This window comes from Petaurus breviceps, unplaced genomic scaffold (assembly GCF_028583685.1).
Source record: "Petaurus breviceps papuanus isolate PSGF00001 unplaced genomic scaffold, PetGlider_PUasm1.0 446, whole genome shotgun sequence".
Lineage (NCBI taxonomy): Eukaryota > Metazoa > Chordata > Mammalia > Diprotodontia > Petauridae > Petaurus > Petaurus breviceps.
This window is the reverse complement of record NW_027186338.1, coordinates 36,532-61,760: the sequence shown is the minus strand read 5'-3', so window position 1 is coordinate 61,760 and position 25,229 is coordinate 36,532. Positions and strand designations below refer to the sequence as shown.

The 25,229-nt window shown below is 39.6% G+C and overlaps 1 protein-coding gene across 2 annotated transcripts; it reads left to right on the top strand.

The window, feature by feature from the left end:
- Nucleotides 1-82: 82 nt before the first annotated feature.
- On the top strand, nt 83-23,958 carry LOC138171485 (zinc finger protein 665-like). Of its 2 annotated transcripts, XM_069100991.1 has the most exons (5): nt 4,028-4,126; nt 7,463-7,540; nt 12,385-12,508; nt 12,970-13,065; nt 19,737-23,958. In XM_069100991.1, the coding sequence occupies exons 2-5, from the start codon at nt 7,508-7,510 to the stop codon at nt 21,650-21,652; spliced, it is 2,169 nt and encodes a 722-aa protein (XP_068957092.1). In that variant the 5' UTR covers nt 4,028-4,126; nt 7,463-7,507; the 3' UTR covers nt 21,653-23,958. The 2 variants fall into 2 exon arrangements, with proteins under 2 accessions (XP_068957093.1, XP_068957092.1); XM_069100992.1 differs by lacking the exons at nt 4,028-4,126; nt 7,463-7,540 and adding an exon at nt 83-942.
- Nucleotides 23,959-25,229: the final 1,271 nt, after the last annotated feature.

Below are 25,229 nucleotides of genomic sequence, written 5' to 3'. Positions count from 1 at the left end.
CCGGAACCAGTAGGATTCTGGGACATGTAGTCTGAGGTGTCTGCGCAGGTGCACTAAGCAGTTACTCAATCAAGTAATTAAGCTGGCATTTTTTAAGTTCCCACTAAGTTCTCACGTAATCGGAAATGAATCTTAGAAGCTGTAGAGGCCATCCCTCTCTTTCTACAGAAAAGGGAAACTGAGGCCCGGAGAGGGAGAATCACTTTCTCTGGTCACATCCCCTAACAGGCCGAGCAAGATTCGATTTAGGGACCCGCCGCCGCCCCCGCGAGGAGGGTCTCGCCTGAACCCAGGGAGGTCTCTCTTTGTCTCTCTCCTGTCTATGTCTCTGTCTCCTGTCTGTCTGTCTCTGTCTCTCTCCTGTCTATCTCTCTATCTCTGGCTCTCTGTGTGTGTCTCTCTCCTCTCCATCTCTGTCTCTCTCTCTCTCCTCTCTGTCTCTGTCTCTCTCCTGTCCATCTCTCTATCTCTGTCTCTGTCTCTCTCTCCTGTCTCTCTTCTCTTTCTCCCTTTCCCTCCCGCTTCTCTCTCTCTCCAGGGTCCTGGAGGATGCCGAAAGTTTCAGAGCTGCTCATGCGCCTTGCCCTCTCCTGTAGGGAGGAGATACACAGAGAGGTAACCCACACCGTGTGTTGTGTATGTGGGTTGACTGAACTCTCCTCCTCAGGTGATGCCTCCTATTAAAACACGTGGGTCCTGTGAAGTCCAGCGACCTCGAGTGGGTGCTCACCATGAACCTGGTCTTGATGCCACTTTCTCCTGGCTGGTTCATGCTTCCTCGCTGATGTTAATACCCTCTGCATGCGCTCTGATTTTTTTCATCTGTTTAGTTTCTCCTGGGGTTTACTCTGTCCAACAAAGGGCTGCTCTGGATTTTGAAGAAGGGGAGTGACATGATCCTGAGGAAGATTGGTCTTGGAAGGATGAGGGGAAAGACTAGAGGTACGAAGACCAGTCAGGACGTTCCTGGTTCAACCGGGCAGGAATTAGGGTCTGTATCAGTGTGGTGGCCATGGGAACTGACAGGAGGGAAAGAGATATGATCATTCTTATGGGGGGCTGGTAATCCAATGGATATTTAGAGAGAGAAATTTAGGTGTTTCTGCGAACAAATCCCCAAATCTGAAATAGTTTTAGAAAGAAATTTATTAGGCCATTTGGTAGAGGGAGGGAACAGAAAAGAAGGGGTGAGGTGGCTCCCTCCTCCAGGCTCTGGAAGGTTTATGTTATGTATGTTTTAGACGAGGGTCCCAACACACAAACCCCACATACACAGTTAAGCAATTTTGCTGAGAGGGCAACTTGAAAGCAAAATAGATTGAGATGAATATGAGTAAATATTAACATTCAATAAATTTTGGGCAATGACAATCACAAAAGAACCCCAAACAAGACCTGGGTGTGGGGACCCAAAACAGGAGTATTTGGGGGTGGATCCAGGCCCCGGGGGAACCCAAAATACCTTGTAGCTATCTCCAACGTGCCTGGAGAGTTACCATTCTGGGTTCAAATGGTCTCTAATTACATAAAGTTAGGTTCAAACAATATCAATAAGTGATAAATAATCCTCCACAAAAGTAGAAGAAAATGTGCTTAGTACATATTAAATGGCACATAGTGAATGTTTGATTAACTGAAATGTGGTGGGGTTGGGCAGAGCTATGACATGTATCCAGATAAATAAATACAGAGTATACAGAAAGTAATTTCAAGAAGGAAAGAGAAGTAAATGCATGAGGGGCTTGGGGAGAGATCAGGAAAGGCTTTGTATAGAAGGTAGGATCAGAGCTATACATTAAAGGGTCATAGGGATTCTAAGTAGAGGAGGGTGGGGAGGAGACAGGTAATGACTAGAAGGTCACAGTATATGGAAGGAAATAACTTGAAACAATGCTGGAAGGGTAAGTGGAAGCAGGATTGTAGAAAGCTTTAAATACCAGGGTTTGTTTTTTTTTTGTATTCATCCTAGAGGCAACAGAAAAACACTGAAGTTTCTAGAGTATGGGAGTAAAATAATCATATCTGATTTTTAAGACTATCAATTTGGCAGCAGTGTGGAATATAGAGAGGGGGAAATGATAATAGGGAGACTACAAGTCCAGGCAAGAGATGGCAAACCAGAGTAGAGGCTTTATGAGTAAAAGAATGAAATAGAGATGAGATTTTGTGGAGGTAGAATTCACAATTATTTCAGTGCAATCAACCCAACTCAGTAAACACTTCCTAAATGTTTTCAATGCAAAGTGCTGGCCTGGGAACTGAGGTTAAGGAGCCAAAAACAAAATGGTCCTTGCTGCTGGGGAGATTTCATTATATCGGAGGCAGACATATACAAATAGGTTATTAGAGGATAATTTTTTTTTGTGAACCCTAGTGATAAGAAGGATGGTGGTGCCTTCAACAGAAATAATGAAGTTTGGAAGTGGGAAAGGATTGGAAGAAAATATAGTGAGTTGCGTTTTGGATATGTCGAGTTTGAGATGTTTATAGGTGATGCCCAGCAGACCATTGGTAATAAATGTCTAGATTTTAGTAGAGAGACTAGGGCTAGATATATCAGTTTGGAAGCCATCTGCATAAAGATGATAACTGGACAAAAGAGATCAACTGAGATAAGAATGGGGAGAGAGTGGAGAGCAAGAAGAGACTAAGACCCAGGGTAGAGCTCTGGCAGATACCCATACTTAGTGGATGGGAGCAGTGACTCTCTAGCAAAGGAGACTTTAGAAGAAATCCTCAGGTAGAAAGTTAAATAAAAGAAAGCAGGGTAGAGTTCACTTTATCCTAGAATCTTGGGCAAATGAAGAATGGTGTGAGATAAAGCTGGAAGGTTAGTTTGGAACCAGATCAGGAAGCCCATAGAATGACAATTTAATGAGTTTGAATTTTACTTGGTAAGGAATGTGTAAGGATTGAAATTTCTTGGGTAAGAGTGACTTGAACAGAGGGGTATTAGAAAGCTAATTTGGGTTGCAGAAATGCCTCTTCTTGGGATCTCTCAAAATTCTGCAATCATAGTTTCTGTACCTGGACAGGTCATTCATTTGAGCCTGGCGGCCAGAACTCAACGAGATCAGCTTAGGACTCTCTTCTTCCTACTTATCATGGGTCAGAATCTCCCCTTACCCATTTTTGTTCCGTTCTCTCTAGTCCTGACTCTCCTGGACAGCTCCGGCTTCTGGTATGCCCTGGCAATGATGTCTGGACCTTGAGCAGTGGTCCTGCTCATGCTCTGATTCTTTTTTCCCTTTTAGGGGGTACCAAGTACCCCAAAACCTTTCAGTTGTCTTGATCTCTTTACAGTCTCAGCTCCCCCCCCCGTGACCTCTAGTGCCCCCAACCTCCCAGAACGAAGCCACTGCTAGAGGTACCCCCACCGCCCGTTATTCGGTTATCTTCCAGGGTCCTGCAGGCAGTGACTACGGGGTGAGACCCTCATCTTGAGGATCTCATTACACAACCAGAGACCGTGGAACTGCCAGTCCGAGGCTCTTGGGGACCCCAGACTACATCGGTCCCCCCTCTGCTCACCCGTCCCTTCCCCCCAATCCACGGAGGTGACTCGGACGTACACGGAAGCCGCATCCACTCCAGACCCCGACCCCGACAGTCTCTTCTGTAATGGACCGCGGGGACATGGGTGGGGGTGCAGAAAAGACCCCCGCAGAAAGGATGTGGGGCAGACTTGCGCCCCCGGGTATCTCGGTAGAAGCTGGTGGAGGCCCCGGGAAGGTGGACGCGGCAGAGGAGGGAGCCACGACTTATTCCCGGCCGGGGCCAGCCCAGGCCCAGAGGACGTCCCCCTCTTCCCCTCTCCAGGGCTTGGCACTCAGGAGGCAAAGAATGATAGCTTCTCAAGCCATTGCTGGAGGAACTGGGTACTGCGCCTGCGCAGAAGTAGCCCCCGGACTACATTTCCCATGAAACCAAGGAACTCAGCCCAGAGGTAAATAAACATTTTAGTCACGTGCTGCGACCTTTCCCCGCTCTCGTTCGGGTGGTGATTGTTCGGAGCCCGCTGGATTCTGGGAGTCGTAGTTCAGCCTTTTCTCTGCGCAAGCGCAGTTCTGCGTGTGCAGCCTCAGGGTTTCCGCCTTTCATTCTTGCTGGGTCTCCAGCGGTCCAGGTGAGTGTGAACGTGAGTGTGTGTAATTGTGTGAGGGGGCGCTGCCGGACTGCGGACCCTTGGGTCTAAGGCTGGGGAGGGAGATAAAAGGAAAAGGGGGAGGGGCAATGTCGATTGAAGATGTGGAACCACCTGCACGGTACATTGCAACCTGGACCTGGGTTCAAATCCTCCCTCCCCTGTTTCCTAACTGTTACCTTGACCAAGGCTCCTGACCTTCCTGGGGCCCAGGTCCCTTTTCTTTAAAGTGATGGGGGTTGAGCTCGCCGGCCTGTGAGCTCCTTTCCTGTCCAAATTAAAATTTTATTTTACTTTTTTCCCAATCAACAAAAAACCTATCTTTTTTCTTTCCCAGGTGTCCCCACCCCTCCTCATAGTTGAGAAAAAAAGAAAAATAAAACTGTTACAAACCACAGATGGAAAAACGCCAAATCTCCCCTGGCCGTGCCTTCAAAAGCCCCCAGCATGCCCTCAGATCATCCCCTGGGACCCAGTACCCCTGAGTCCTTGCTTAGCGTAGTGGGACCTTGTCAACGAAGCCTTTCCCTGGCGTCTGGCCTTACAGGGTGGCCGTGGTGCTATCTGTCTGTGGGTTCTGCCCATCTGCTCCACATCAGCCCATCCAGGGCTTCTTAGGTAGCTCTGAGCCCCCTTTTCCTCATACACAGTAAGAGACGGAAACCTGCTCAATTCATGGGCACCCCATAGGTTTCCACGCCTTAACTGCCACAATTAGTTAATGAACATTTTATTAAGTGCCTCTTGTGTGCCAGGCACTGTGCCAAGCTCTGAGGATACAGATACAAATAAAAATAAAGACAGCCCTGCCTTCAAGGAGCTTACACTCTAATGGGAAGGCTATGCATAAAATGAAACCACAGAGGGAAGAGGGGGAGAAAAAGGACCTTGCATGATGAAGAGTGCCAAAGAAACCCCAAAACAGTGTAGTTGGTGGAAAATAGGGAGAAAAAACAACTCTGAGTCTCGTTCCCTAAATTGAGGTACCCCAAAGAACTGCTTTAAATATTTTTGTTCATATGATTCCTTTTCCACTTTGTTTCTCTTTAGATATAGAACTAATATCTTTAGGTATATAACTGTTATTGGCATTATTGTGACAAAGGGTGTGCCCAGTTAAATAGTTTTTGGCATGTTCTATATTGCCTTCAGAATGACTATACCAGTACACAGTAACACAAACAGTACACTAATGTACTGCCAGCATTTGTCATTTTCCTTTTTGGCAGCTTTGCCATTCTGATGGGAGGTGGAACTTTAGAGTTGTTTTAATTTGTATTCCTCTAATTATTAATAAGTTAGAGCATTGTATGACTATTTGTTAGCGTGTATTTCTGACTCTGAAAAGCATATCCTTTGACCATGTACTGATTGGGCAATGGCTTATTCTTATAAATTTGAATCAGTTCCCTATATATCTTAGAAATTGGATGTTTATTAGAGAAACTTGCTGCAAAATCCTTCCTTCCCTTTCCCTTCTCCCCCTCCCCATTAGTTTCTCTTTTTATTTGGCTGCATTCATTTTGTTTGTGCAATTAAAAAAATTTAATCAAAATTATTTTACTTCTTGTGATTCCATTTCTTGTTTCATCATGAACTCTTCTTTAATCCATAGATCTAAAAGATAAATATTATCCTTTATAATTAAGTCATGTGTCCATTTGGAGCTTTTCTTGGTATATGTTGTGAGATGTTGGTGTATACCTAGTTTTTTCCAGACTGCTTTCCAGTTTTCCCAACAATTTTTTTCTTCAATATTGAGTTCTTACCTAATAACTGGCATCTTTGGTTTTGCAAAACACTGGGCTACTGTGTTAGTTTACTTCTGTTTATCATATACCTGATCTGTTCCACTGATTGACCTCTCTGTTTCTTAACTAGTACTAAATTTTTTTTTTATATAAGCAATTGGAGTTAAGTAACTTGCTCAAGGTTACACAGCCAGTTATTTCTGGATGTGGTGCTGTCAGAGCCTGGATTCGATCCCAGGTCATCCCGACTCTGGGGCCAGTGCTCTTATACTAAATTGTTTTTGATGATTACCGATTTGTAGTTTTGAGATTTGGTTCTTCTAGGTCCCCTTCTTTACCACTTTTTTTTTTCATTATTTTCTTTGATATTCTAGACCTTTTGTTTCTCCAGATGGATTTTGTTATTTTTCATAGCTGTATAAAGTAATTCTTTGACAATGTGATTCATATGACATTGAATAAGTAAGTTAATTTAGGTAATATTGCCATTTTTATTATATTGCCACCCATGAAGAATCAATATTTCTCCAATTATTTTCATCTTTATTTGTATAAAGATTATTTTGTAGTTGCATTCATGATTCCTATCAGGCAAGTAATCTACTAAGTATTTAATACTTTCTGTAGTTGCTTTTAATGAAATCTCTCTTTTCATTTCTTGGTAGATTTTGTTGCTAATAAGCAGAAGTCATCCTAATGATGTAGCTGGGTTCATTCTATAACCTAAAATTTTGGTGAAGTTAATTGTTTTAGTTTTTAAAAGTTCATTATCTAGGGTTCTCTAAGTAAACTATGTCATCTGCAATAAGTGAATTGTTTTATTTACTCTTGCCTATGTTTATTCCCTCAATTTCTTTAAAAAAAATCAACTTGTTATAACTAGCATGACAATGGACATCCTTGCTTTACCCCTGATATTATTGGAAAGACCTCTAGTTTATTCCCATTGCAGATAATGCTGGCCCTTGGTTTTAGAAAGATACTATGTATCAATTTAGAGAAAGATCCAGTTAGTCAGCCAATAAACATTGATTAAATGCCACTTACTATATGTTGGACACTGTGCTGAATGCTAGGGATTCAAATAAGGAAAAGAAAGACAGTCCCTGCATTCATGGCTACCCAGACTAATTTTTTATAGTGTTAAGAACCTATTCTTAATAGTCTTAACCAGACTTCTCAGAAACTCTCTCCTGCACAGGTGAGAAACCATCTAAGGGGGGAAAAATGCTGAGGTTTGTTAATTGCTTGTTTCTTATTTAACTCTCCTGTACCAGAAGGATGCAGTTTCTCTAGACTTTGGGATTTTAATTCACCCAAGACAGGCACTTTTATACTATTTCTTGAATTTCTATGGATGTCATTTTTGTTCTGACCTTAAAAACTCATGTCCATAGCCTTTCCCTTTCTAATAGAAGTTAGGTCTGATTCTGGCTTGCCTTTGACCTTTCTATCTGTAAGGATCCTAGGGATTGCACCCAAGTGGTGTGTGGGAAATTCCATTCTAGTGTATTTGGGAATTAAAGGCAGAATTAGGCTCCCTCCTAACTTCTTTCTTGTTCTTCAGTTCTCAAGATTCTGCCCTTTCCCAAGGAAGAATAATCAAGGAGAAATGACTTCTAGATCCTTAACAGCTAGACCCCAGGTGAGTTAGGATTTTCTCTCTCTCTCTCTCTCTCTCTTTCTGTCTGTCTTTGTTATACTTTATGCCTTCCTTTTTTAGTAATCAGTAATCAATTTGCTTCATAGAATTTTTATGGTGCCTATAATAATGTTTATTTAGAGTAGGGGTAATTATTCATTAAAGGTTTGGTAGAAATTTACTTGGACCTTGTGTTGTTTTTTTATTTTTATTTTTCCCATGGGAGTTAATTTCTTACTGTTCAGTTTCTCTATCTGAGTGGTTTATTTAGGTTGTCTGTTTCCTGTTTGTTTTTCTTTTAGTTGTATTTACATTTTCTTAGTTATTCATTTCATTTAAGTTTTCAGGATTTTTGCAGTGTAATTAAGTATGATAATTTCCCTTATTACCTTTCTATTTGCTACAGATTCTCTCTTTTCACCAGATAAAGGCCATCTATGACAATGATAATTTTTTAGTCATTATTAATAACTTATTATATGAATATTCAGTTTTGGTTAGTCTTTTTAGAAGACTTCTTGGTTTTGTTTACTAGGTCATATGTTATTTTTTTCAGGTTGTCTCATAGTTTCAAAGTATATTTTATGATTGTTTTGAGATTAGGATCAGTTTTCTAGTTTTTAAAACTGCACATTCAGTTCATTAGTTTTCTCTTTTTTTAATGTAAATATTCAGGGTTATGAATTTTCCTCTGAAGACTCTTTTAGGTATTTTGTTATGTTGTTTGGCTATCATTCCCTTTAACTTTTTTCTTGTTTCTGTGACTTGTCTTTCACCCACTATTATTTAGTGTGATACTTTTTTCAGTCTTCATTTAAGCCCGTGTTTTTGGTTCACATTTATTGATTACAGTTCTGTTGCGTTATGATTTATAAAGGGTATATACTTCAAGTCTCAGCTTATTTGCATTTGTTATGAGTTCTTTATTATATAGAACATGGTCAGTTTTTGTACAGGTCCTATGAGAGCTTGAGAAAACAAATATGTTTCTTATGACATCCATTTAGAAGTCTCCGTATAATCTAGCAATTCAGTTTTACTAAAATTTTGTTGCCAACTATATTTTTTCTTCCTCATCTAATCAAAAATCATTGCATGTTGTTGCTTATTTTGTTTTAATGAACTAGTCTTATTCCTTGCCATAACACACAGCCATTCCTTCTACTCCAAATACAGTTAAAACTTATCTTACTGTGTAACAATCTTAATCTTAATGACAGATCTAACTGTGTCACTTCTTGACTCAAAAATCTTCAGCAGCTCCCTATTGTTCCCTGTTGCTCTCAAGATAAAATATAAAATACCCCAGCCTGGCACTTAGATTGCTTCACAGTTGACTCCATTCTACTTTACAGTCTTATTTCATAAAATTCCCCTTTACACCCACTCCTTTCCTGTCATACTGACCTAAAAGCTGCCTGTATATATCATTTCATCATGATTTCTACCTTTAGATCTGCTTTTCTAAAGGAAAGCAACTCAAAAAGGTTTAACAATCTTAGTTTAATCAAACATATATCACTTACCTAGTTCAGGGGGAAAAGTCAGCACCCTTAACTTCAGAGAATACAAATGAGTTACAAGCAAACATAAAAAACACAGAGAAAATAATACAATTCAGCATACCAACAGACAGGACTTCTAGCTTTCTGACCATTACATACATACAGTTAGTTACTAGAGAGAGAAGCACCAACATCTGGGTTTATCAAAGCCAGGGGGCTCAATGGCTGCCCAGAATCTCATCTGGCCAAATCACACAACTCTTCCCAAAGTGAGCCCCAAAGCAAAACATCAGGTATATATAGCCTTCTCCAGGGTCAGAGAATGTCACAACCCTCCTGATCCACTTGACTACAAAGTGCCTTCCTGAAAAACAAGCCTCCCACCACAGGCTCCATGTAACCACATTCAGCCTATTAGGGGGCAGAGTATATTTTCAATTCAGGAAAGGTTCCCAAATTCACCTAAGCCTATTAAGGATTAGGGAAAATCTTCAAATTCCCATTATCATTACAACTACATATAACCTTCCTTTCCTAATCTCCTGAATTGGTAGTCTCACTGTCTCAAAATTACTTATAATTTTGCTTATACTTTGTGTGTATATATATATATATATATTTATATATGTATGTGTATATATATATATATATATCATGATCGTATACATATATATGATTTCTCAGTAAAATGAGAGCTCCTTGAGGGGTCTGTTTGGTTTTGTCTTCACATTCTGGAGACTAGAACACTGCCTTACTCATAGAAGGAATTTAATAAATGTCGCCGCCTCCCCCTTGCCCACACCAAATACAAATTCCAGGATTCTGCTTTTATATATATATGTTTTTTTAAATCATTCTTTGCATAACTGAGAGGAGTGTGGTTTAGGAATATTCTCTGATTAATTTTTACTTGTGGCATCCCAATTTCTTTTTTATCTTTTCGTTTTAATTTTATTTACATGAAATGTCCTTGGAGGACTGGAGTAAAGAACGCTAAATTCCTTCCAAAGCCTGCCTTTATAGAAGGCCCACAAAATTCCGGTGCCTCCATTCTCCATCAGCAGCTGTTTGGCTTCCACTCCACAGAACAACATGCCCCCGGCTCCCTGCTCCCCTCCCTCCCCCAACGATTTTCAGCTTCCCTTTTAGATTGTAAGCTCCTTGGAGGCAAGGACTGTCTCTTTTTCTTATTTGTATCTGCAGTGCTTAGCAGTGTTTGGCACAGGTAGTAGGCACATACATGATAAATGCTTATTGAATTGAACAGAATTGATTTGGAGCTCTTCTGTGGGACCAAATTTGGTGATTATTGCATAACATTCATTAGGTTCAGAACTGGAAGGCCAGTGACTTGTAGTAAGAGTCTGAGGTGGGATTCAAACTCTGGTCTTCCTGATTCCCCCATGCAGTTCTCTCTCCCAGCTTCCTAGGTGCCACCTCACTGTCTAGAAAAAATCAAAAGTCTTCCCTTACCCGGAGCTTAACCTGGGCTGCCTGGGTGAGAACCGGGGGAATCAGCTCTGTCTGTGGTTGATGTCGCTCTTTCTCTGTTGATTGTGGTAGACATTGTGTGTGTTGTTTTACTGATTCTGGTTAATTAACTTGGTATCAGTTTGTTTTTTAAGTTTTCCCTGGAGGAGTGGTTTCATGACTTTCCCAGGGTTGTGCAGCTAGTAAGAGTCTGAGACAGGATTTGAACTCAGGTCTTGACTACAATTCTAAGACTCCATTATCTACTGTGCCACATGGTTTCCTAGATTACAAACTCATTTGTAAAATGTCACAGGGCAGGGTGCTGAATGGTGATGAGCAAGATTGCCTTATGAAATAATACTGGGGAAAAACGTTTTTAAAAACTTAACAAGAAACACTGCTAAGAAAAGTCATTTAGGGGCCATTTAAATGTTAAACTGGAAGGAGGACAAATCAGATGAGAAATGGAAAGACTTGGCACAAATTTTTACAACAAACATTTTCGCCATCAAGGATACTGGAATCCCCAGACTTGGACTCAGCCTTACAGTCAATGATGTGCTTGCATAGTTGCCGGAAATAATCAGCGAAGAGAATAAATATAGGGAAAAGTAGCTGGATTAGACCAAGTGAAAACAGGAAGTTAAAATTTAATTTTTAGTTTTTAAACCCAATTGCATGTAAAACAATTCTAACATTCCTTTTCCAAATTTTGAGTTCCAGATTCTAACAGGGGAAATTTAAAAGTGGGAAAGATAGAAAGCCTCTCTTGTCCATTCTGCAGTACTTAGTAGCAAATGCTGTCTAGATGGGTGCTCATGTCTTAAGTCTTCTGTCACTCCAGAGGGATGAAAACATTCTAACCATGAGCAGTTTATACATTTTACTGAAGTTCATTTAACATGGGGACTACTAGCTGGGTCTCAGGTGAAAAGTAAAATGCTAAAACATGGCTGCTGAATTCCTTTCTCTTACAAGAGAGGCATGTTCTTATCTGGGTCTGTACTAAGAGTCAGCACAGCTGTGTAAGAACCAAAGTCTATGGATCATCCTTTGCAGAAGCAGAATATAAGCAGTTTCTGCAGTGACGTGGTCACTGGGAGGGGGGCAGGCTAATGTCACACTCCTGGGAACATCCCCCCTTCCTTGCTACTTTCTGGTTCATGTGCTGGGGTTTGCCTCCGAGCCCTCCTGAACCTGTAAGCTCCTGACTGTTGATATCATTGCTGGATTGACTGCAATCCTGGCCTCATGTTGTTTTATCTGTAGTCCTATGGGGAAGGATGAGTCCTCTTTGATCAGTCACAACATGTTTCCTGTCTGGAGTCATCCTGCTGTCATGGAATGATTAAAACACTTCATTCCTCTCAAATGAAGGATTTGTTCCTACCCATTTTATACCTTTGGTTGATTGATTCAGTAGAGAAGTGTGTTTACATTCATTTAATTCCCTTCCCTCTCCTAATTATTCCTCACCTATCCAATCTGTAGCTCGTTTGTACACATGTGTTTGCTTGTTGTCTTCCCCGTTAGACTGTGAGCTCCCTGAGGGCAGGGACTGTCTTTTGTCTCTCTTTTTACTCCATCACTTAACTTGGTGCCTGGCACATAAGCAGACGCTTAACAAATATTTCCTGACTGACCGGAGGGGGAGGAGTAGAGAACCCCTCTCTTACACAGGAGTAAAGTGCATGAGCAGTAAAGCAGGTTCTGCTCTGTGACACCCAGCCTGTTAGGAAGTACGGCATACAGGAAGTCCTAGATACCCAGAACCCTGACAGCCGTTACCTTTTGACACCTTTATGTCTTCTTCATGTTTCCTTTGAGAGTTGGTCCTGAGGTGAGCAGGAACATGTTTTGCTATTTTAGATATTGACCTTCCAAGATGTGAGTGTGGACTTCACCCAGGAAGAATGGAGGCTGTTGGGCCCTGCTCAGAAGGACCTGTTTAAGAAAGTGATGCTGGAGAACTATGAGAATTTTGTCTTCCTGGGTAAGGATGGCCTTCTCTCCATGGTTGGGTTGTCTTTGCCTTCTCATTTCCTATTGGCTGGGGGATTCCTGAAGTGCCTGACTGCTTTTTGATTTGTGCAGGGAAAGTCTCACGAACACAGATGATGTGGAGAGATTCCTAAATTTCTTGACTCTTAGAGACACTGTTTCTGTTCTTTCTTCTAAGTTGAAAGACCTTTATTTTGCATTAGAAATCAGCAGTTTTATTGTGCTGCTCCAAAGGTTCATTCCAGTCAAAGGTTCTCTAAAGACCCACACTGTAGGTAACTGAAAACAAGAAAGGTCTCTGGCCTTTTAGCCAAAGAGGTGTTAAGATGAACTGATGTCCTTTCTACCACCATCTGGGTCTTTCAGGCTTGATCTGTATCTTAAAAAGAAAGAGGACAAGGTTGATGAAATATCTCTCTGAATTCATCATTTTTCCATTTATTTCCCCATTAGTAGGACTTCCAATTTTCAAACCCAGTGTGATTTCCGAACTGGAAAGAAGAGAAACACCATGGATGCGAGAGGAAGAAGTCACTTTTTCTTTTGAAGGTGAGTGAGTGAAGAACAGAAAGATAGGGAAGCAGCTTAGCTGGTCATAGTCAGTTGGTGGGCAGGGAACTCTCCTAAAAGGATCTCAGGCCTGTGGAGGAGTGTTGGGTCTGACCCACATGAGTCCTGTCCTGTGTTCTCCACCTTCACCTGAATAAATCACTTCCTGATATCCCTCTCCAGTCTCAGAGAGAGAGAGAGTGCCATTTCTTCCGTCTGAAGCTCATGTCTCTCCTTATGCTCCAGACTGCATCCTTTCCTACTTCTTCCTGTGTTTATTTTCTCCTCTTCTTACATCTTTAATCTCTGTTTCTTACAGCTCTTAGATATAGGTAAATTTACACTATAGTTAAAATGACCAAAAAAGACCCTTTCTTTGACTTTTGTTTCCAGTCTTATTTAACTTGACATTTCTTTTCTGTCATTCCTGTCAAGGCCAAACAGTCTCCACCCCCAAAATGTCATCCATGCTATATCTCCATTTTGTCTGATCCCTTTCCCTGCTTGAAGTATTATAATCTGTCACTGCTCTATGGAAAATGATCTTTGTGGTGGCCTGGGAGTTCCGTGATAGTGGTGATAATTTACGTACGTATAGAACTTTATAGCTTACAATGTGCTTTTACACCTCGTAAGGTGAATCATGCATTGACCTTCCCATTTTGCAGCAGAGGAGGCTGAGGCTCAGAGGCTTTGTCTTGCCCATGGGCCGCCTGGCTCTCTCCAGTCCGTGGCTTTTCCCCCTCCCTCTGTTGCTTCTCTTCTTCTCTCTCCCAAAGGCCTTCTCTCACATCTTCCTCCTGGATCACCTCTGCAGTGTTTCACTTCATCACACGCCTTGAGGAGCTTCAGAGGGGTTTCTCAGTCTGGCTTAGGTTGGCCTTGATGGCCTCTGGAGTCCCTTCTGAGATTCTGTGAGAGTCTCACTGGACTCTGCCTTGGTCAGGCCACAGCTGGAATATTGTGTTCAGTTCTGGGCACCTCATTGTAGGCAGGACATGGACAAGGTGGAGCATGATCAGAGGAAGGAAACCAGGAAATCAGATGTGGAAGGATCAGAGACCATGTTTGTCCCAGTGTGCTGTGGCTCCTTAGAGGTATTCATAGAAGCGGCAGATAGGCCAGTGATTCAGGAAACGAGAGGTTTTGATGTGTCCATTTTAGTGTGCACAAGAGAAGGCATAAGGCCTACCTGGAAATATCCAGGGGCATTGGGAGGCGAGGGGATTGGGCTAGGAGGGGCAAGTGAAGAGGAGTCAAGGCAGAAGCAGCATCTGAACTGTAGTCAAGAGAGATAAGGCTGTAACTATCACAGTGGAAGGGACAGGATGTATAAGGATCACAGTCACTGGACACACTGGATTGATCAACAGAAGGTTGTCACTAGGCCTTGATTGCAATGCTTCTAAGGCAACAGATGGGGAAGGCATGGCGTTCATAATTCAGTGTCAGGTGTCTGCATTCCTTGCACTCCCAGGATATACCAGGCTCTATTTATTCCCCTCTCAGTGTGGGACTGTCTGAGATCCATTCTCATACATTAGGGCAGCTCAGTGGTACAAATTAGGTCCAGAGGTTTTATAGGGGGAAGTGGGCTTTTGTTCAGGTGCAACAGAACTGACTTCTTGTGTCATGGGTAGATTCCAACATGGAAGATTCCAGATATTGATCATTTAGAGAGACTGCCAGGCAGGAGGAGGAAACAGAGCTAAAGCAAAGAATCTGCTGCAAGAAAGACAACCTTCTCCAATCCTCCTTCTTCCCCCCACCCCCCAAAAAACCCCCAAATCAAAACCAAGCCCTGCCAGAATTTTGGACTGCCAAAATATGATACAGGGCTTGATTGAAGGAAATGGCAATGTCTAGCTTGGAAAGGAGAAGATTTTAGAGGTGAAAGGATAGCTGTCCAAATATTGGAAGGCCTATTATGTGAAAGTAGGATTAAACTCTTTCTGCTTGACTTCAGAGTACAGACCTATACAGAATCTGGAGATCTACAATCTTCCTGGATCATTTAACCTGGATATGGCCAGGAATATCTCACGGCTTCTCAAGCCTGTTAATTATCAGTCAGGTATCTCAGGCATAGACTGCCTTGAAAAGTGGCAGATTCTCCCTCACTGTGAATGAGTCCACAAATCAGATGACCAGCTTGTCAGTAGAGTTGGAAAAGAGAGCATTGCTCAAGTACAACTCGGACCTGCTGACTCTAATGGTCCTCAGCACCTGTGGTTAATGTGATGACCCTCTTCATGGCTCACTTATTTTGCTGATTCTCCTTCTGTCTTGAGCTCTTCAATCTCTGTCTCCTGAATTGTCTTCTCTTCTCTCAAGTCCGCCGCAGCCAGTTCTCAGTCTCATTCGTGCTCTGTCTATAGGTTTTCTGTTGTGAAGCTATCTCTTCTTTTCTTATTCTCTACTTTTTCCTTTCATGACTTCATCAGTTCTTATGAATTCTGTGGTTGTATCTTTGGAGATGATTTCCCAGAATTGTACATCCAGGTTAAAGCTCTCCCCTCAGTCTACTTCCTACATTGCCAGTTGCCTTCTGGACATCTTTTGGTTGTCCATGGGCATCTCAGCTCAACAGTACAGAATCTTTTCCTCCCAAATTCCCTGGTTTTGTCCACTTCCTTCCAGATGACCAGGTCACTAACCCTAGAGTCACTCTTCATGTCTCCCTCCCCCAACCACATTTAGTTAATTGCCAAGTCTCATCAGTTATCACCCATCACATTTCTACCATCTGTCCTCTTCTTTTCACTGCTATCACTATCACCTTATTTAAGGGCCCATCGCCTCTTGCCTAGCTTGTTGTACTAATCTCCTAACTACTCTTCTGTGTCCAGGCTCTACCCTCTCTCATCTATGTGCCACACAGCTATCTTCCTAAGGGAGAGATCTGATCATGTCACTTCCTTGGAGAAAAAAGTGGTTTTTAATATACTTCTCAGCCTGGCATTTACAGCTGTCCATGGTCTAACTCCAAACTACCTTTCCAGCCTTATTTCACATTCTACCTCTTCTCTCTTTGTGTTCCAGCAAGAGTGAATGACTTGCTTTTCCCATGAGTAAAGCACATTCCCCCCCACCCCCTGTTTCTCTCCTTCTTCATCTTTTTGGAAATAGGACTAATGCAGAAATTTGTTTTGCATGACTATACATATTTATAGTCGGTTTTGTTTTCACCTTCTCAGTGTGTGCAGGGGAGGGAGAGAATTTGGAACTGATAAATAAAGTTGGGATTTTAAAAAAGACATAGATGAGTGATATCAGTAGAGGATTGGGAAAAGAAGTAAATCCAAGATAGTTACAACAAAGGAAGAGCCAAAAGGACTTAGTATTATATTGGATATAGGGTAGGAAGACTTGAAAAAATAGCAGTCACATGATCATAAAGGGAGAGAGTGGGGAGGGAAGGATGCTGTTTTGGGAAAAGATGATGAAGTGAGAATGCTGCGTCTGGCTTCTTGTCATTCACACAAGCCTTGTGTCCCCCATGCTTGGAGTATACTTCCTTTTCAATTCTACCTTTCAGAATTCTTAACTTCCTTCAGAGCTCAGAAAACTCAGCCACTTTCTCCCTGAAGCTTTCTTGAGTCACTTCAGATGTTCAAGTTCTCTTTTCCTCCTCAAATGATCTTTTGTTTATTTATCTGTATGTATGTTGCATTCTTCCTAGTAGAATGTTAGAGCCTTGTGGGAAGCTATTTTTATTTTTATCTTTGTATTTCCTGGCTTCCACTTCAGTGCCATGTACAGAGTAGGTAGACTACTTTAAGAGTTTAAGAGAATTAAATTTCTTTTTTTTATGTATGTTTTTCTATGTACTTTTATTTTTTCTCTCTTAATAGTATTTTATTTCTTCTAATTACATGCAAAGATAGTTTTCAACATTCACTTTTACAAGATTTTGATTCCAAATTTTTTTCTCCTTTCCTCCCTCTCCCCTTCCCCAAGACGGCATGCAATCTGATATAGGTTATATGTGTAATCATATTAAACACATTTCCACATTAGACAAATTGTGAAAGAAGACTCAGAAAAAAAGGGAAAAAAACCATGAGAAAGAAAAAACAAAAATAAAAAAGAGAAAATAATATGCTCTGATCTGTATTCAGATTCCATCCATAGTTCTTTCTCTGGATGTGAACAGCATTTTCTATCATGAGGCTCTTGGAATTATCTTAGACCATTGCATTACAGAGAAGAGTTAAGTCTGTCCAAGTTGGACATCGCATGATGTTGCTGTTACTGTGTATGATGCTTTCCTGGTCTTGCTCACTTCACTCAGCATCAGTTCATGTGAGTCTTTACAGGTTTTTCTGATATCACACACTCATCATTACTTATAGAACAATAGTGAGAATTAAATTTCTAAATCTACATCCCTTGGCCTGTACATTCACTGGCCCACCACTTCCATAATTGCACTTGCATATAGAGTATGTTATTTTGACTTTCACTTTAAACTCAATATTTCCAGAGCTACAATCATTATCTTTTCCCAAAATAGCATTCTTTCCTCTCCACTCTCTCTCTCTGACCATGGGACTGCTATTCTTTTAAGATTTTTTCCCCTGTATCCAATACATCACCAAGTCTTTTTGGTTCTTTCTTTGTTATAATTTGTAGGATTTACTTCTCCGAATTCTCTATTGATACTACTCATTTAATATCTTTAAAAAAATTTCAATATTATTTCATTTTGAGTTCCAAATTCCCTTTCTTCCATACTCATTGAGAAGGTAAGAAGAACAAAACCTTTTAAAAATATGTATAGTCATACAGAACAGATCTCTGCATTAGCCCTGTTTCCGAAGAAGTAGAAAGAGAACGAGGAGGAGGAGCAGAAAGAGGAGGAGGAGGAGAAGAAGAAGAAAGAGAAGAAAAAGAAGAAGGAGAAGAAGAAGAAGAAATAGTAAAAAAAATATGCTGCATTCTGCATTCTGAGCCCATCTGTTCTCTATCTTTGAAATTGTGGTGGGTCATTTTGTTGATCAGTTAGTAAGTCTTTCACAGTTAATGATCTTTACAGTGTTGCTATAAGTGGGTAAATTGTTCTTCTGGCTTTACTTGATTCACTTTATATCAGCTCGTAAGTCTCCCCAGCAATGTTCCAGATATGATTTCAGCAGGATGATGTGCCTCCCTTACTTTGAATACTTAGCATCCTAGGATCACATTCTATCATAACACTCTGTTGACTCCTACTGAGTCCATCAAAACTCACAGGTCTTTTTCAGTGAAATTCTCTGGGGTATCCATACCTCCTTCAGTTTATAGTTGATTCTTGATGTTTGAAACCAGGACTTTACATTTATTTCTAATGAATTTAAGCTTAAATTGAGCTCAGGGTTCCACCCTGTTATGACTCTTTGGAATTCTAACTGTAATTCATCATGTTAGGCACTCCTCCTAGCTTCATCTTATCTCCATATTTGATAAACATGTCATTTATGCTTTCATTCATGCATTGATTGAAATATTAAGCAACAGAGGGCCAAGCATAGATTGTAGGACAGTCCACATTAGAAGACACTCTCCAAGTTGATATTAAGATATTAAAGACTTCTCTTTCATTTGAGTCCTTTAACTAGTTCCAAGTCTGCCTTACTGTACTATTTATGATCATTATCTCTCCTTGTTCACACAGATGACACGAAAATACCAGGAACAAATTCTTATTGTTGGTCCAAATTAAACTTGTGGTTAACTAAGATCCCCAGGTCTTTGAACATGACCCAGTCAAGTTTTTCTAGTCCCATACTTGTACACCTGATGTCCTAATTGCAGGAATTACATTTATACTTATTAAATTGCATGTTGTTTATTCCTATCCATTTGTCCATCCTTTTCTTTTTAAATTCTGATTTGTTCATCCAGCACATTAGTTATCCCACATACTTCTGTGTCATCAGCAATATTGGGAAGAGTGCCCTCTATGATTTCTTCAGAACTGTTTACGTTGAATAGGACAGGGCCAAATACAGAGCTCAAACACATACAACTAGAGAATATTTTCCAGTTTGACAACAAGTCCTTATTCAGTACTCTTTTGGGGTGAGGTTACTTAAGCTTTTATAAATACACTGACATACACCCTCCAATTTTTGTTTCTTTATCTTATTGACAAAGACGACTTGAATGTCTTTGTGACATAGCTCATTAAAAATTCGATATCCAAGTCTGCAGCATCCTAATCTACCAATCCAGAAATCTTATAATTAAAGGAAATGAGATTGGTTTTACATAATCTCTTTTTATGGAATCGATCCTGGGTTTTAGAGATCAATACTTGCTTTTCTAAGGACTTGCAATTCATCTATATGTTCATGAATTTGGCTAGATGTTATCTTCAATCTTTTCATGCTTATAATTTCCAGAATTAATCTGTTTCCCCTTTCTGGTCATTGTGGCCTTTTCCCAAGAATTGCTACTCTGATGACATCCACAAATGTTTTCAGTCCCCTGGAATGTAATTCATTTAGTCCTGAATACCTAGTTCTATTACTCTTTCTTTACCTGTGTTAACCTTCAAATCCCTCTTAATATTTATCTTTTCCCAGATCACCATTCTCTTTGAAGTAGAAGGCAGAATCTAGAGTAAATCACTTTGATTTCTTCTAGCACAGGAAAAATATATAATAATACTTTTTTGTTGATTTCAGATTCCCTTATTCAGAAGACAGGATCTGAAACCAAGAAGTCAACTCCAAAGCAGGGTATTTGTATAGGAGGATCTTCCAAAGAGAGACTTACAAAGGGTGGCCTTTGGGATTCCAGGTTGGGAGAAGCACAGGTTCATGATATTTGGTTAGAGAGACAAAGGGGAAAACAAGAGAGACAATCTAGGCAGGTGGCAACAACTCATAAATGGAATATATTTGGGAGACAGCTTGTTTTAGGGGCAATCCTTATTGAAAACCAGAGAGTTCCTATAGGAGAAAGTCTCCCTAAGTCTGAGACAGTTGGAAAGAGTTTCAAACAGTTTTCAGACCTAATTAAACATAATAAAACTGCTTTAGGGAAAAAACTTTGTAAACACAGTAAATACAGGAAGTCTTTCAGTTATCAGTCAAACCTTATTCATTACCATAGAACAAATACTCGTAATAATAATAAGCATAATGAATCTGGCAAAACTTTCAGGAATATCTCATGCTTTACTATACGTCGAAACAATCATACAAGAGAAAAACCATATAGGTGTAATAAATGTGGGAAAAACTTCAACCGGAAAGGAAACCTTAAGGCTCATAAAGAAAATCATATTGGAGAGAAACACTTTCAATGTAATACATGTGGAAGAGGGTTCAGATACCATTCATATCTTGTACAGCATCAAATAATCCATACTGGAGAGAAACCTTATATATGTAATCAATGTGGAAAAGCATTTAACCGGAAAGGAAGTTTAAGTAGACATAAAATGACTCATACTAAAGAGAAATACTTTGAATGTAATGAATGTGGAGAAGGCTTCAGGTATAGATCCTTCCTTGTACAACATCAGAGAATTCATACTGGTGAGACACCCTATAAATGCAATGAATGTGGAAAAACCTTCAGCCAGAGGCAAAGCCTTAAAATACATGAAATAATTCATCCTGGTGAGAAACCGTTTAAATGCAGCGAGTGTAGAAAAGCCTTTATCCTGAAGGGAGATCTTATTAAACATATGAGAATTCATAGTGGAGAGAAACCCTATAAATGTAGTGAATGTGAAAAGACCTTTAGCCTGAGGGGATGTCTTAGGGCACATAAGAGAATTCACACTGGAGAGAAACCCTATAAATGTAATGAGTGTGGGAAAGCCTTCAGACAGGGAGGAGGTCTTAGTGCACATAAGAGAATTCATACTGGAGAAAAACCTTTTAAATGTAATGATTGTGGAAAAGCCTTTAGCCAGAAGGGAAACCTTAAAACCCATAAGAGAATTCATATGGGTGAGACACCCTCTGAAAAGAATGAATGTGAAAAATTCTTCAACCGAAAGGGAAACCTAAAGAGGAGTAAAATAACTCACACTGGAGAGAAACCCTTTCCATGTAAGGAATGTAGCAAAAGCTTCAAGTACAGTGTGTTCCTGGTGGAACATCAGAGAGTTCATACTGATGAGACACCCTATAGATGCAATGAATGTGGGAAAACCTTCAGCCAGAAGAGACGCCTTAGGACGCACCAAACAATTCATCATAGTGAGAAACTCTTTAAGTGCAGTGAATGTGGAAAAGCCTTCAGCATGAAGGGAGATCTTAATAAACATATTAGAATTCATACTGGAGAGAAACCCTATAAATGTAATGAATGTGAAAAAGCCTTCAGCCAGAGAGGAGGACTTTATACACATAAAAGAATTCATACTGGAGAGAAACCCTATACATGTAATGAATGTGGAAAAACCTTTAGGCAGAGGGGAGGTCTTACTGCGCATAAGAGAATTCATACTGGAGAGAAACCCTTTAAATGTAATGAATGTGGAAAAGCCTTCAGCCAGAAGGGAAATCTTAAAACACATAAGAGAATTCACACTAGTAATTTGCCATTTGAATTTAATAAATGTGAGGAAGGTATTTGCCAGTAGTCCAGAACTGATGAAACCAGGTAATCTGTGCTCAAGAGAAACACTTTCATTCACAGGAGACAGCTTAATGAACATAGGATAATTCCTATGGAAGAGAAGCCTTTTTAGTGTAATCAGTGTGAGAAAGCTTTCAAATGAAGTGGAAACTTCATGCGATATTAGGGAATGGACACTGTGGAGAAACCTTTTGAATATAATGAAGGTGGAGGATCTAACTTTATTGCACATCATAGCATTTGTGGTGGAGAAAACCATTGGACTATCAAGAATATGTGGAAAGATTCAGGCACAGCTCACCATAAGCAAACAGAGGATCCAAACTGAAGAGAAAGCTTTTCAGGATGATGACTAGGAAAATTGTCAGCTGAAGTAGTGATGAGTCATAAGAGGTTTTAGTCATTGATTCAATGCCATGCCAATCAACCAAAGGATTCTTTTATAGGGCTAGCTAGAAAAAAAAAATAAAATTCATATCGAGGCAAAAAAGGTCAAGAATTTCAGGAGAAGTAATGAAAAGAAATGGGAATGGAGGAGGCTTAACAGTGTCAGGTCTCAAATGAATACTACAGAGTAATATTTCTCAGTAATTTAGTAAAAAAAAAAAAATAGACCAAACAGTGGCACAGATGACATATACAACATTCAGAAACAAGTGTATCTAGTACTCTCATGTTTGATAAACACAAAGACCCCAACCACTGGGATAAGGGACTCACTATTTGACAAAAACTACTGGAGAAATTAGACAGCAGCATGGAAGAAATTAGATTTAGAACACCTCGCAACTTAGACAAAATTAAATTTCAAATAGGTACATGGTCCTGTATAAAAGTTCACATCATGAACAAGAGAAACGTGAAAAAAATTGCCAGATCTGTTAAAAAAAGTTCATGATCAAATATGGGATAGAGGAGCACAGATGATAAAATAGGAATTTCTGATTACATTAAAAAAAAAGTTTTTGCACAAACAAATCCAACAAAGTTAAGATTGAAAGGGAAACACTTAGCTAGAGAAAAAAATACATCAAATTTCTCTGATAAAGGTCTCTTTTCCAAGGTATAAGGAACTTATTCAAATTTTTAAGAATAGGAGCCATTCCCCAATTAATAAATGGTCTAAGGAGATGAACAGGCACTTCTCAAAGGAAGACATCCAAGCTGTCTTTAGCCATTTGAAAAAAATGCTCCAAATCACTAATGATTTCTCTAATTAGCAAATTAAAGTGATTTTGGGATTCTACCTCACACCTATCCGAGGGGCAAAGATGACAAAAAAGAAAAATGATAAATATTGGAGGGACTCTGAGAAAACATGAATATCAATACGATGTTTCTGGGCCTGTGAATAAGTACAACTACTTGGGAAGCAATTTTTAATTTATACACAAGATGTTACTAAGTGGTGTGTGCCTTTTTTATGCAACTATACCATTGTTAGACCTATATAGAAAAATTCAAAGAAAGGAAAAAATCTTCTATGTACAAAAATGTTTATAGCACTTTTTTTTTGTCATGATAAAAACCTGTAACTAAGGGGATGCTCGTAAGTTGATGAATGGTTGAATGAGTTATGGTATAGGAAAATTATACAATGCTGTTGTGCTGTAAGAAATTAGCAAATTGATGATTTTAATTAGAAAGGCTTTCATGAACTAATGCAGAGTGAAGTGAGCAGAGTGAAGTGAGCAGAACCAGAATAATTTATGATTCAACATCAATATTATAAAAGTGAGCAATTTTGAAGATTTCATAAACTGATGAAGAATGAAATGAGCAGAACCAGAAGTTTATACAGAATCCACATTGTGAAGAAAGCTTTAAAAACTGTAAGAACTATGTCAATACTTGTCCATTCATGATTCGGAAAGATATGAAATAAAACATGGCTATCAACCTTCTTCAGACAGAGAGGTGATAACTACAGAATGTGACTTTTTTTTTTGGTAATGCAGACAATGAGGGAATTTGTTTTGCTTAATTTATGAAGTTTTGTTATGAGGTATTTTTTTCTTTTGGGGGTAGGTAGGAGGTAGAAAAGAAAAAATCAATCTTTTTAATCTTTATTTTTTATTAATTTATTAATCTTTATTAATTTTTTTAAAATTTGAAAAAATAGGGATTTGGATGATGCTACAGATGTAGAATATTATATTCATTTTCAGATGAGGTTACTCAGTTTTCCTAAATTGTTTTGCTATGTTACAAGAGACCTCCTGGGGAAGGGGGGTAAGGTAATTTGTAAATGTGTTAAATGTAAAAACAAAACATCAGTAACAATAATTGAAAATAAAAGATTAAAGACTATGATTTGGTTCATACTGTAGAGAAATTCTTTAAATATAATAAATATTAGACATCTTTCAGTCTGAAATAAAGCTTTGATAGACATACACACATATGGGAGAGAGAATTTATGAATGTGATTTAGTATTTGGGAAACCCTTGACCTAAAAGAATCTATAAAAAACATCTTTTACTTCCTAGGATCATGCTAGAAGGAATTGAGATTGAGTCCAACCTCCTTATTTTACAAGTCTGGAAATAGGCCCAGAGAGGTTAAGGTATGGGCTACAGCCAGTGAGTGTCCAAGGTAGGAATCAAAACCAGGCCTTCCTGATTCCACATTCAGTGCCCCTTGTCCTATACCAGGTTGTAATGAACATGGAAAAGCCTCAGAAATTTAGGAAGTATCAAAGAATTCATGCTGAAGAAGTACTCTATAGATATAATTATTCTGGGAAAAACCCTTCGATGTATAGACAATTTACTAAACAGATTTTATGCTGGAGAATAACTGCAAATAATTGGGAGCATTCTTTATACAATTTCGTCCTCTGTTAAATACTGGAAGGTCAAGGTGTGAGTTTTTTAAATCAACTAAATTGTTGTATTGAGAGGAAATACATTATACCCTATTTTATGTTCCTTTTGGTACTGATACTTTCTGTTCTTTAAGTTACGGTCGAGATGACAGAATGTAAACCTTTCGAGTAGGGATTGTTTCATTCTTTGTGGGTCCCCAGTGCCTAATATAGTACCAGACAAATGGTAGATATTTAATAAATGCTTTGATTGATTGATTTGTCAATACAAGATTTAATATGCTACCTGGACAGGATTTTAAAAAAATGTTTATTAAAGCTACTAATTCTACCAAAAGATGTAGATAAATGGACTATGATAGTTTTTCCACACGTGGAAGGATAATTAATATGGAAAATACCTCTGTGGGCATTCCTCTAAGGTGTAAGTTAATTACTCTTAGGCCTGAATAGGTTGATATTACGCATATTTTCCCACTCAGTCTAAAACAGAAGACTAGAAATATGACATGGTTTAACGGCTAGCCTTGGAACTTAAGGATAGAAGACAGAATCTTATTTAAATTACTTACTGCTATCTAGGACGGTATCTTTATTCATGGCTCTGGGTGGCTGCTTGGCTTGCTCCCAGAACTGCACAAGCTAGTGATGCCATAGCTACAGGCTATGCTGGAAGAAGGGTGGAGGTGGAGCTGAAGGTGGTACGGACCAGCCTTTTTCCACTCACAGCTCCTACTGCACCAGAAGATACAT